General features: G+C 35.9%; 2 protein-coding genes across 4 annotated transcripts in view; both read left to right on the forward strand.

Moving 5' to 3' along the window:
* CCDC141 (coiled-coil domain containing 141) overlaps positions 1 to 3,807 on the forward strand; it is a 62,016-nt gene extending 58,209 nt beyond the window's left edge. For 2 of the 3 annotated variants that reach the window (XM_019007559.1, XM_015635561.2), the window contains exons 26-29: positions 1,794 to 1,948; positions 2,047 to 2,176; positions 2,269 to 2,434; positions 3,528 to 3,807. In XM_019007559.1, the coding sequence (XP_018863104.1) occupies positions 1,794 to 1,948; positions 2,047 to 2,176; positions 2,269 to 2,434; positions 3,528 to 3,582 (506 nt within the window). In that variant the 3' untranslated portion in view covers positions 3,583 to 3,807. Of the gene's footprint in view, positions 1 to 1,793; positions 1,949 to 2,046; positions 2,177 to 2,268; positions 2,483 to 3,527 lie in introns of all 3 variants that reach the window. The other variant, XM_019007560.1, reaches the window with a different exon arrangement.
* Positions 3,808 to 10,026: 6,219 nt separating this feature from the next.
* Positions 10,027 to 13,334, forward strand: part of TTN (titin) — a 240,011-nt gene continuing 236,703 nt past the window's right edge. Inside the window, exons 1-2 of the mRNA XM_033516034.1 lie at positions 10,027 to 10,238; positions 12,255 to 12,358. Of these exons, the coding sequence (XP_033371925.1) occupies positions 12,268 to 12,358 (91 nt within the window). The 5' untranslated portion in view covers positions 10,027 to 10,238; positions 12,255 to 12,267. The remainder of the gene's footprint in view (positions 10,239 to 12,254; positions 12,359 to 13,334) is intronic.

Raw genomic sequence — 13,334 nt, forward strand, 5'->3', positions numbered from 1 at the left:
CACAAGTACTGGAATCCAGCCAAAATTATCCCAAAGAGTGGCTGAAGCCCACTTAATGTTTTGCACTGGAATACAAGCTAATCATGTTCTGTTTGTGACCTACTGTTAACTGCCTGCAAGGAGTAGGCAGGGGTGTAAACTTGGTTCTCTTGCTTGAAGTGAAGCTTGAGATCACAAATTTCTGGCCTTCTGGTGCATGCAATGCAATGGGGGTGGTAGCTTGCACATTCTAACTTCAACAGCTAAGAACTGAGTTGTTTGAGCTGCTCTGGCTGGCTAATAGAGAGGTCACACAAGGTCAGTGCAAATATGGGAGAGTAAAACTTACATTCTTCTGCTTTGCATTGGTGCCTCAGTCCTACAGTATATAGGAAGAATAGAAAAGCAGCTAAGCTTGAAAGGTTATTGCAACTAGGAACTCACCTAAGAACTGAATTTATTAATACAGGGACCAAAATGTCTGCCTTGTGAAGCCAGCAGGCCCACCCTTGGCAAAAATAGCCTTTGGCTCAATATATTTGGGTTTAGAAGTTGATGGGCACCTGTTCAAGGGAAGCTGATTTTTGTTTCATAATAGCATAAAGAAAAGATTTCATCCTTAAACAGTGGAGTAATGGTGGCATAGCAGTTCTAAACTCTGTCATTTAATACACATTTCAGTAACTTTCTATTTCAGAGGAGGCCAGTGATAACTTCTGTTAAATATTTTGGAAATGTGGTATAATTCATATTAAAGAGGAAGAAGGACATTCTTTATGTGATAGAGATGCAAAAAGTTCATTTTTATTGTAGGATGTCTTTGTGTGTCCTTCTTGTGTTAACATCTGCTTTATACTCCCAGTGTCAAGAATTCTTAGTTTGAACTCTGAGCTTGTCTTCTCTTTTTATTGTAATCTCATAGGTGGAATATAAGTGAAACCTCAAGTGATAGTACAGTGATTCAATAAACCCAGCTTTACAGCTCTTTAAGTTACAAGTCACAGAAAGCAATGTTTTTATTCAGTACAAACTGATGGTGATGATCAAAATTCCTTCAATTTTGATGGGTTAATTTGTATTGATCAGTTCTTGTAGTGGTTCAGGTGTCATCTGTCCTTCCACAGTTGGCATGAGGCTAGCACAAAATCAATCTCATGTGCTTTGGGTATTGCAGTAGAAATGCAATTACTTGCCCATCCTTCATCTGAACCAAATTTGTACTGGATGATGTGGTAGTGAATGGTTTCAGTATTAATGATGGCCAGAATAATGATGTGGTCAAAGCTGTAGAGAGGCTTTATTCTGCCCCTCATGTTTGTTGCAAATACCAGTTTTTTTAATCTTTCCAATAACTTTTTTTTTTTTTTTAACTAAATAGGGGGAGAGAAAGTAAAGAAAGTGTGATGTACAGCAATGCACTAAATGATAAAATTTTCCCTCATGACTTTGTCACTGTGGAATAATTAATCTTACACCTTCACTGAAACAATAATTCACACAGCCTTGCCTAATACATTACCAAACATGATTCTTTAGCACTTCCACGGAACTGATGCATGAAATTCTTGGGTGCTTAATATCAATGATTTTTAACAAATTTTATATTAGATAGAGAAACAATATATGCCAACTAACTGTCTTGCAAACAAGTTATCCTGAGTTCCAGGCTTCAGTAAAGGCTCTCTTTGTCTTTCAATGTGATGGACTTAAAGAGAACAGATTATTTTCTTCAGTTGCTTTAGTTGTGTCCTTTAAAACACAGTGACTATTGTTTGGGGTTTCCTTTTTGTTTTTTGTTTTGGTTTTCTTTTCAGTACAAGGGAAACAGCCAAACTTCATACAAAAGTTTGGACATAGAACTCTGCAAGAAGGAGAAGATTTAATCCTGCATTGCACTATACATGGGAAGCCCAAACCACATGTCTGCTGGACAAAGGATGACATCCAAGTGGTATCTGGAGATATCAGTGTATGTTCTAATGTTCTTGAAATTTTTCTTGTGAGAAAGGTAATTTATATAGCTTTATGCTACTAAAGATCCCTTATATGTATTCTCTTGTTTTACAGATTGAGAAATTAGGAGATACCTATTATCTTTTAAAAAGAAATGTGGTCCTTGCTGATACTGGGAGATATATCTGTGTTGCCAGCAATGAAATTGGAAAGGCACACTGCTCTGCTTTCGTGACAGTGATAGGTGATTTGTCCTGTCAGCTGCATGCTTCTTGACACCCTCTTGCCTTATTACATGAGCAACTTGTTTCCACTAATGTACATATGTTGTTTCAGAGAAAAATAAACCCCCCAAAACTTCCTGTGTAACTCAGGCTAAACCACAATGGGAAGATGGATACTTTTCAGAAGAGGTAAATGTCACCACAGCCGAGCTAGTACAAGCCCAGGACACACCATGTGAGAGAGATGAAAGGCCAGTGGCTAAATGTACTCCAGTAAGGTAACCTGCATCTTACTCCATGCTACAGCTTCTACTGCTGCAACCACTGTAAGGACCTTGATTTACAAAGCACACATCAAACATGCTTCCTAACCTATGAATTTTAGGGCAATGTATGTTATGAGCATAATATGTAACTCCTGCTTTCACTTTATTCTTTATCCAAAGATATTTAAATTTTTAGATCAAAAGATTTGTAATGCATTAAAGAATTGAGCCTGTGCAAGGTACTTATGTTTAGTGAAATATTTTTTTGCAATCTAGGCACCTTAATCTAGATATTAGTATAAGATTGAAGAGTTTAAAACACAGAGTACTCCAGAAGTTCAAATTGATGGACCTAAGTGAAGTTTCATGAACACAATATATAAGCAAGGTTTTCTACTAGGCAAGTCTTATTCTGAAGAACAATTAGCAATCTTAACAAGACAGGAACTGTTGTTCATTAATTGATTAAAGATAACAATACTTCCCACTGTGCCATTTCAGATTAAATAAATTAGATACATGAAGTTACTAGTCTCTGTGACTCTTACCACAGAATTAAATGTTACTTCATTAGTTTAGGCTCTGATTTTAAAAAAAGAGTATTTTTGTCTTTAAATCGCTGAAGTTTAGTTATCTAGCTGTAGTGCAACATGTAAGCATAAAGGAAAATTTTTGCATGTGTTGATCCAAAAGCTTTGTCCTTTTCCCTGTGGGCTGCCTGTACACTTTGCTTCATGGCCAGCTGACAAAGCCTTGATTCCACGTATTTTGTTCAGGGCTTTTTTCCATATTGCTTTGATATGGCAAATATTCCTAAGTAAAAAATTACATGTGAGATCATTATAATTTTACTTAAGTCACATAGAGAATTCAGTATGATTAAAACACATATACTATATGAAAAGGTTAGATTTATCCTATTTTTTTCTCATCTGTTGTTTATAGCTAAAGTGTCTTCTGGTCAAGGAGATGAGATTTAGAATATTTCATGCTCTCTGTGTAATCACTGTTTATTTGATCTCTAATCTTTTATTTTCACAAAACCATGAACTGTCTATGCCACCATTAAAAATATGGGCAATATTAACTGACCTTCTTTAAACAGGTTTAAAGAGAAACTCTGGTTTCAAGGAGTGCATCTTGAACTTGAGAGGCCATAAGAGATGAACTTCAATTTAAGACATGATCCCGTTGTTCTGCAGTGGAACAGAAGATGGACTGAACTGCAAGATGCCTGATTCCTGAGCATGTTTGTGTTGTTTGCTGTGTCCATTGGTAGATATTGGCCATGGGTGAGAAGCAATGAATTTTGGGTGCTATCCAATATATGTCTAGATTCAAATTTGTATTTTGTTTCTTTACAAATAAATAATTATTAATATTCATCTGTGCACAGCATTTATTAGACAGTGGTTTACAATTTGTTCTGGGCTTGCTCTGGATTGTTGGACAAATCTAACAGAAGGTGATGATGGAGAAAATAAACACTCTCCTTCAAAAGTGCAGATCTCCTTGGTGATTCACTAGTACCCAGTATTGTATTCTTCTACAAATTCCATCAGTCCTATTAAATCCATTATCATTCCATTCCCACTAGCTAATATAGAGAATTAGGATTTAAAACAAAATGATCTTATAACTTCAGAATTCTTCAGTTTATTAAATAGAGTGTTAATTGACATATTCGTAATGTCTTCAAGGAAGAGGAAGTCTCTCTAAGCATAATGGAGAAGTCTTCCACTGCAATGCTTCTGCTTTCAGGACTAGATAAGTGTGACAATATAGTCCATTTCCAGTTGGTGCCTGCCATTGCAGCTCAAAGGAGTGGACTATGAAGTGATACTAGTGCTAGCTTCAAAGCACATTTTTAATTTAGCCAAGGACTCTTCAATAATAGAATTCCTTAAGAACTACAGTGTCTATTCAAGGTATTAAAAAACCCCCAAACTGGAATTGAATCTTTTGGATTGTAGGCCAGTCATTAGCATGATGAATCTTTGTCTCCATCTCTTGAATTCAGATTTTAGGTGTGTTTTCCAATTTATTGCAAAGCTTTTTGTAGAGAAAGATAAGGACTTTTGTACTGTCATCAACTTGCAGCATTGAAAAAGGTAGTTCAGGAAAAGCTCCATTTTGGATGGCTGTTAGGCTGCCACAACAGTAAACAAAACAGTTGCCCTTGCAAATAACAGTTCTTGAGCTTGATCCATCTGATTCAGATTTTCAAAGTCTTACTTTGAAAATTTTGTGAAATGATTCACACTTCCCAGACTTCTGCTTAAGTACACTCTTAATGGCTTGGCCAACACAACAGATGCACACAGATTCCACCTGTACTGGGCAATTCCCTGTTGTACACACAGATTCCACCTGTACTGGGCAATTCCCTGTTGTACACACAGATCTCACCTGTACTGGGCAATTCCCTGTTGTCCAGCATTCTGTCATTCTGTATATGCACATTGATTAGACCTACCCTGGCTTTGCATACCACTGCAATGCACTCACACTTCTTACAGGGAGCAGATAGGGATTTAAGCAGTGCAGCATTTTTGTGCTTCATCCAAGTAGATGTCATCTGTGCAAAATTGGCACTGAAATAACATATTTAAGAATTGCTTAAATTGTAATATTAAAATATTAGACATTTTTCTCCATCAAGATGCAGGCTGAATAGCAGAAACAAATTTATCTCCAAGTTGAAGTACAGGCAGAGAGAGGAAATTAGCTGGAAAAAAAATATCATGTACATGTCTTCACCTGATCACATAAATCACTTGCTTGACGTTATGGAAAAGTCAGTGGCATCCTGCCCGCAGAGGAGTCACAAGGCTATATATATGTGCACATAAATATAGTAGCTGCAGACTGAGGTACTTGCTCTGCATATTTACCCTGTATCTTTCACAGATTTTTTCAAAATGCTATGAAGACAAGTGTCAAACATCTCATGGATCCTATGCAATTACCTTTTCCGGCTAAGCCCCTTGTGTGTGTTATTTAGATTTAGGATTGTCTCAGAAAATACTGTGTTTCTAACTGTACTCAAATTCAGAGGAATGAAAAAGTACATATAAGATGCCCATCCCCTTCTTTCCCCCAAATTATAAACCCCCTAAAATTAATGTTCCTTTCTCAGCTGGAACATTTTAGTATGGCATATATGGTTTCCTATTTAGAAGTTCATTCTGTAAAAATGAAAGTGTAGAATTCAGTGCTTGCTGATCTTGGATGCTCATCAAATTTAAACTATTGGGTTCTTTTTGCTATTACTTGATTGATAGACTATGGGAAAAAAAATTAATATTTGAGGTTTCATTTCTCCTTGATTTACAAAACATAACTCAGGGGGAAAAAGTGACAATGCTTCTTTAAATAATACATGGGGCAAACCAGAAATCTGTGTATCTGTTCTTACTCATGGTTTTCTTTCAAAATAGTAGAAAATGGTGTTTATAAATAAATAAAAGTCTATTAACTTTCTCTTGCCAATGAGCAACACAGCTATTGCTCCAACTGTTCCCAGAGAAAGGCTCTGTTATGAAAAATGGTATGCTTGTTTCTTTTCACTTTACAAATCATAGATGTCCATAGATTTATTAAAAGGTTTCCAAAACTGATGAAAAATATGCATCTATTAAATGCTAAGGACTGTCTAAATGTTAGATAAAACTTGTCCCCAGTAAAATGATGTTAAATACTGTTTTGTTGAAGGAAATGGAACACTTGAGTATATTCTTTACTCAGGGGCCAGGCTTTGGTAGCAGGGCCTGCTCTCTAAAGTGAAGTGCTGAGAAGGTAAGTGTTTTTCTTTCTTCCTTGTTCCACATACGTAAATGCGTGAGGATGATGCATAAAGAAATAATATACAAGGAAAACTTGTCAAAAGTGACATCTATAAATTTCCTTCTAGGTATTTCAAAGGAGCTTATATAAGTAACTCCTATCAACATGAAGTTAGTGAATAGGAACCATTATAATGAGTAGTTTCCAGTAAGCTGTTCCCATATGAAACAGATAAAGTAATTTCAAAACTCGCTTAGTGCCTTAGTTTTGTTTTCTACTTTGGAAGCAACTGATAGTGCCTTCTTCAGTAACAATATTTTGCAAGCAGGCTCTAGTTTGCATTGAAAAAGGTTGATGTATCTTGCATATTCAATTACAGTGGCTCAGATAGGAATCACAAGCACCTGAAAATGCAGCAGCCTTTCAAAAGCCAGCTGCAGCAGACAAACATGGATATTCTTGTGTATATAACGCAATTTATAGCCTGTATTTAAGGTTATAAAGTTTTTGATACAAAGTACTGTTTGCAGTATTAGCAGGGAAAGAAAAATTGATAAGGGTGGTGGAAATGTAATTTGATTTTAAGTCAGGATTTAGTGGTTTAACAGTTTATATATTATAGTCTTGCTGAATTTCCAGTTTTCTAAGTATACTTTAGAAAAAAAAAATTAATTTCCCTTCTCCCACCCAATTTCTTTAAAATTAGAGAAAACTAAAAAATTCTAAATATATTTTGGGTTCTGTTTTGTCAGCTCTGTAAGGATATATGACAGCATCTTTCAGTGAGAAGTTTTATGTGAAGTTTCATTTCACGACTCTCTTGGTTCACATAGTTGATTGGAGGAGAGAGTAAAATGAAAATAGTAAATGAAAGGAGATACTATTTTATAGGAATGAATGGAAGTAAGGGTGATGGGAAAAAATGGAAGGAGAGAAGGGAATAGGAAAGGCACTAATTCTTTTTACACAGTTTGCAAATTGGCATTTTTAGCTAGACCAAGGGACCATCCTACATTGGCTGTGCAGCTACTGCTGAGTACTCTGATAGTACAACACTAGTAGATTTGACAAATAATGAGCAAAAGTAAAAACTGTGAATTTTAAAAAAAAGTATTAAGAAATTTTTCTTAAAAAATCACAGTAAAAACTTGCTTAGGTGGAACTTTGAAATTTTTAGTGTTCAAGAAGAATGAATTTTGTCTTTAAGCTCTGAGTAGAGTGTTCAGCTTTCAAGGCATCTTTATGTGGGCCTACTGCAGCAGTTCCACTGATCAAGTCATTAGGATTATTACAGTTAATCAAAGTCAATCACACAAAGAGATTGCAGGTGTCCCCACCACAATGTTTCACTGTGTTAAATATCACCTGTTACTCCTTAAATGTGTCGTGGCCTACAATGTAAGACATGTACTAAATGTTGCCAATATAGAGTTTACACTTCAGGCAGTAGCAGACTGAGGTAGATGTTGAAATTTTCGTAACTATCCCCAATTTAAATGTCTTCCTGGGAAAAAAAAAAAAAAAAGTCTTTTTTCATTATCTGGATCTTTTTGTTTGATGCTGGAGCAAAGAAATAATGTCACTTTTACTAGCAGTGTCTTAGCTACACAATAAGACTGAAGTTGTTCTTCTGGTTTTTCTTGTGTGACACTAAACATGTTGAACATGTGATATCGATGTGACAGAAGGTATGCAGGATAAATAATTCATATTTCCTTGAGAAGATGAGATAAGTATTCCACTGTTCTGAAATAGCATTTCTGTATTTAAAGTAAAAAACTGAGAAGGTACAAACTTCTTTTGGAATGGAAACAGATGTTAAAAAGCAAATGTAAAAGTTAAAAAAAAAAAAAAGAAGGAACTTATTTTTAAAAATACTATATATTTGTATTTGAATGCAGGAATTTTTTCCCTTGTAACTATTATTGTTATCAGTCATTGTTGACTTGATGAAATAGAAAGACACAAATTTCTGACCATCTCAAAACTTCAAATGTGACAGGTTTTATATTTCTGTAATTTAAAAATTATCGTATGTTCATAAACTTTTTTAATTTTTTGTTTGATTTAGACATCATCATAAAGCTAGCTGCATTTTTTAAGTTTGCAAATACTAGCCTGTGTTTTTCTTCAAGTTTGATTTTTCACTATTTAAGTGTTTAACTACAGAGAAAAACAGCTGTCTGCTAATTTAGCAGGCCTCTGTTTAGAAATAGAAATTTTAACCCTTTACATAAGTTTCTTTGAACATTTTACGTCTTTTAATACAAGCTAGCTTGAGTTCCCCTCACTGCATAGAGTTGCATTTGCTGTCATTCTAAGTCTTGTACAGAGGGATTAGGCTCACTGAAATCTATTTGTGAGAATAAATTAATAATGAGCTGTAGTTCTCTGACTTTCGGCTGCAGTGGGAGTTCAGGTAGTACCAGTGTAGAGATGGTTCCTCCAGTTTGTGTTGCTGTTGATACTGCTGCATGCCAAGAGCAGCCATGAAGTTGCCACATTATGGGATGGATAAGTTAAAGGACAGATCAAATTTCTGAAGTTATTTTATGAGATCACAGCAATATGTCATTTCTTACTTCTTTCAGATCAGCAAACGATAACACTCCCTTGCAGGAACTGTAGCAGAGAAACTCTTTCTCTCTCTCTCTCCCCTTGGCATTTTCTGCCTCTCTTGCTGGAGATTTCCTTCAGGTTGTTTTCAAGCACAAGTGCAGCTTTAGTACAAAACTCCAGTCTGTGTTTACATATTTGGGTGTTCTCAGAGGTCCTTGTCAATGTGGAACTTGGTAACTGCAGACTGAAGTCCTCCTTTTACCAAACCAGCTAAGCACATGCTTGATTTTAAGCAAGGAATTTTAAGTAGTCTTATGTGCCAGTTATGTGCCTAAAGCTTTTGGTAGATAGGCAGGAATAGAACAGGCAGATGAGGTGGTGTGGTAGAACAAGAGTAGTCTTCTAACTCTGATGTCTGTTTCAGAAGCAACCACTCTAAAGGCATAATTAGCTGCATAATGACAAAGCTGGGCTAGTGGAAGCTCACAAACCAATATGCTGTTCCATGGTCTGAGGTCTGCACAAGGCCTACACAGGTCTGGAAAAAAGCTGTAAGACTTAATATTTTCTTTCTTAAAAATGACAGTATTTGCCTATTTCAATTTCACAAAATTCATATTTCTGTGAATTGTATGCTACTGTTTGTTGTGCTTAACCGCTTGGAACAAACAGCAGAAAAACTGTGAAGGAAACGAAAACAGCCCTAGAGCACCAAATCTATATATTGCCAAGCACAATTTTAGAATTCAAAGTTATGGAAAAAAAATAGTTCAAATGGTGTATTCTAATAGTGTGCAGCCACTTGTCTGAGCTCAGCTTACTTATTTAATCTAGTGATTGACATATGCATTTGGTGTGGCTTCTTGGATGTTTTATAATGAAAGAAAGTAAGACTGAATCTCACTGATGTGATGACTTCTGACTTGTCCATATGGCCTGCTAAAATTCTTTTTATTGCTTTCTTTGTCTTGTGATTATGAATTAGGAAATTTGCAATGTAAACTGCACTTGGTAAACTAAATCGAATTATAAATCAAAAGCTTTGGAACGGCTGAGGTTTCCTCAGTGAATCCCTTTTGTGCCTCCAAAATTAGCATTGTCAATCAAGACCAACAGGTGGTGTATGGTTACAGAGAGTGAATCCCCTCTCTCAAGATACTTTCTTTCAAGAAACCAATCAGAACCGGCACTGACATGATGAGGCAGACCTGTCAGCAGAGCTGGGGTATATAAAGCGAAACAACTATGTTAGCACTTCTGAGCAGTCGTGCATTCCCCGCCTCGCCTCGGGTGTAGGGATTGCAAAAAAACAAAACTACACTGTCAAGACTGTGTAGTTTTGTTTTTATGATTAGAGGCTCTTCAATTCTCATGCTGGGATTGTCTAAAAAAATCTTACTCTGGATAAGGACGTCGTTCAAGAAGATTTCGTTGGGCTTAGCCCACTCTTGCAGGCACTTTGAGAGATCAGGTTAGTAGCATGTTTCTGCTGGTGGAATAAGTGTTTTATCAGTCATTAATAATTCTGGTACAATCTATTATTTATAAATTTTCTCTCGGGGGTTGTAGATTTCAGGGTATAGGCATGAAACACTTCAGTTCTCTGTCAAGGTTATAGCTTTAATTTCTGGAGTAAACTTTGATAACTCTCAGCAAAAAGGTTTTTTTTCCAGCATATTTTATTGCTAAAGACTACATAAATTAGGACTTTAAAAGTGCATGGAAACATGTGCTTAACTTTAAAACTCCTTTCTGTTGGGAGTGTTCAAGGTTATGCTGCTGAGAGATAAACTGAGAAGCTCCAAGAATAGCTCTGATAAAATGCACATGGTATCAGCTAAGCGCTGATGACTTTTTAAGGGAAACAACTGCTAAGGTATCACTTACATGGCAGCTCTGGAACACTTGTCTGCTGTCATTCATGGCTGCAAAGGTTATTTCTGGAACATGACATTTTAGATGCATACTTCCAATTCTAATTATACAAGAAGCCTTATAAGATCAGATCTTCATCGCCAGAATTTGCTTGGACAATGAAATATAGAAACTTTGTGGCAACTCAGTGGAAATTCTTAATTGAATTATTTCTGATCTCTTCTGGAAACTACATATATATATATATATATATATATATGAGCTTTCATAATGTTTAATTGTATTATAAAATTATTCCTTTTATTTTAGCTGAGCTTCAAAACATAGTCATAACAAGAAAATCCCAATACAATATCCAGTTCTGCCCTTATGCTCTTATTGCATGTATGTATCTGGCCCTGATTTCTATGTAGGAGCCCATGTAATGAAGAATTTTCATCCCTATGAGAGGTGACGTAAATTTGACTTGTAGGGAAAGAAACTTCACTTTCTCATTTTTAATTTAAGCTTGGGACTGTCACAAAATCAGGCAAAAAAGCCAAAGCAAATGGAAGTAAGTAAATATGTGAATAAGAATGGCTTGAAATATTGTGGGGTTAACCCCAGTATGTTGAGACCAGATATGCCCTCAGTGGAAGATTTTAATGAGAAAAAATGCAACTTTAATGGATGTATGATAATATTAGGAAGATAATGGCTACCTTTTTAAAAACTGCACAATTCAACATCAGTAAATAAATAAGTCATGCAAATATAAAATACCAACACACAAGCTTTTTCTAGTGTGTTATTTCAAAGTGGGATCTTGTGGCATAGCAAGAGAAAACAAACTTTCTTTCAGATTTCACATGGCTTTGCAGTTGTTCAAGCCATCAGTGTCAGTGGCTACTTTATATCCTAGCTCACATTTCGAAGGTGGCTGTCTTCCCATATTCAAAATTCCACTGAGATACTCTCTAAGAAAGAGGAGAATTTTAGCTGCATCTTTAATCCCAATATGCTTCTGTAAAGTGAATAATTTCACTTACAGAGTGTTTTTAAAATAGAGCCTCTTGGCATTTTTGGCCTGATTTTATTATTAATAATGCAATATTCACTATTATTTATTATTAATTTATTAATGATGCATTATTTGCATTATTAAACTAAATATATTGTAGGCTTTCACATTTCTTTGATTTGCTTCTTAGTGACCTAGTTGTCTTGTCATTGCAGAATACAAATACTTTGCACCAGCAAAATATTTTTAAAATTTATACAGGGAATTTGTTTCCTGTCAGATAAAAAAGTTAATAGACAAAGAGAAGCAGCCTGAATGACCTGTGGAAGGTCACACAGTGAGTCAAGCAGAATTCTGTCTCCTGCTGCATACTTGCAATGCCAAAGCACAGCTCCACTAAATATAATAGTTTCCCATCCAATTCAGCCAAGCATGCTCCAAGAGTAATTTGCTATACAACTTTGTAAAAATCCACAACTTTTTCATTTCACCAGGTCATTCTGATTTAAAACTGAGAAAAGCAAATTGTTCAGAGAAAAATTACAAGAACAGTGCAGATACAATAACATTTTCACCATTGATATCTAATGATGGGGTTTTTTTTGCTTGCAGAGTGCCTGTAAAGATGACGACGAAAGCACCAACATTTACACAGCCATTACAAAGTGTTGTGGCACTGGAGGGTAGTGCCGCAACCTTTGAGGCTCACATTAGTGGTAAGGTTTTGATTCATTCTTCCAAGATTTGTTGTAGTTTATCACTAATTTCTCTTCTAATGTTTATGCTAAGAAATTACAACACTTTTCATAGATCATAATCTGGTATGAATGTGTAAAGATGAGTGCTGAAGTATGGACATATATCCGTATCACACAGTGCTGAACAACACCTTTAAATGTATATGCAGAAAAATACATACTGTGCTAATAAGAGAACTTCATGTGGCTGCAGAAACAATAATCTCACCTGGATCTTGACTGGGCAGGATTAGAAATCAGGGTGCAAAAAGCAGGGTTTATGCTAGTTCTTCCAAGTCTTTTTGTTAAGCTTTAGCCAAAGTATATGTCTACTTTCTCTGCTGTTAATTCCAGAGTTCTAGGACAGGACTAAAATCACAAGATCGAGGCCCAACTGGCCAATGAGGAGGGTAGAAAACCCTAGTATGATAAACAATTGATGTATTCATCATGATGGTAGTACAAGGCTGGATTAATATAATTTAAGTTACCTATGCAATTTAAAGATATCACACAACTTAAAGGTTACTTGATTTCTCCAGTCTACATACTACTCAAACACCCTATCTTGTGCAAAACACCTGAGATAACGTTACTGGAGACCCAACACCCTGTTCTAAGAGTGTCTCTGACCTCGGCAGTGACTAAGGAGAAATGACATGTGTTCCTGCTGGTGGAATTATATTGTCTTACAGGCATTAGCAGTGTGATGATCCACATACCATAAAGCACTACTCAGATGCTCTGTGACAGGTGCAAACACATGATCTGTGCAACTATAAAGATCTCTGACATCTGTGGTCCATGTATTTCATCCCTTGGTCCCTTTGCATAACACTGGCTCACAGAAGCTGTTTGAACATGTCCTGCAGCCTCTGTCACATTTTTTCATGCCATGTTCTATTACTTGTCCCTTATTCTTCAGTTAATTTCCTGGATTTTCTCTTCTTGTTTC

The sequence above is a fragment of the Parus major genome, chromosome 7, assembly GCF_001522545.3.
Source record: "Parus major isolate Abel chromosome 7, Parus_major1.1, whole genome shotgun sequence".
Classification (NCBI taxonomy): Eukaryota; Metazoa; Chordata; class Aves; order Passeriformes; family Paridae; genus Parus; species Parus major.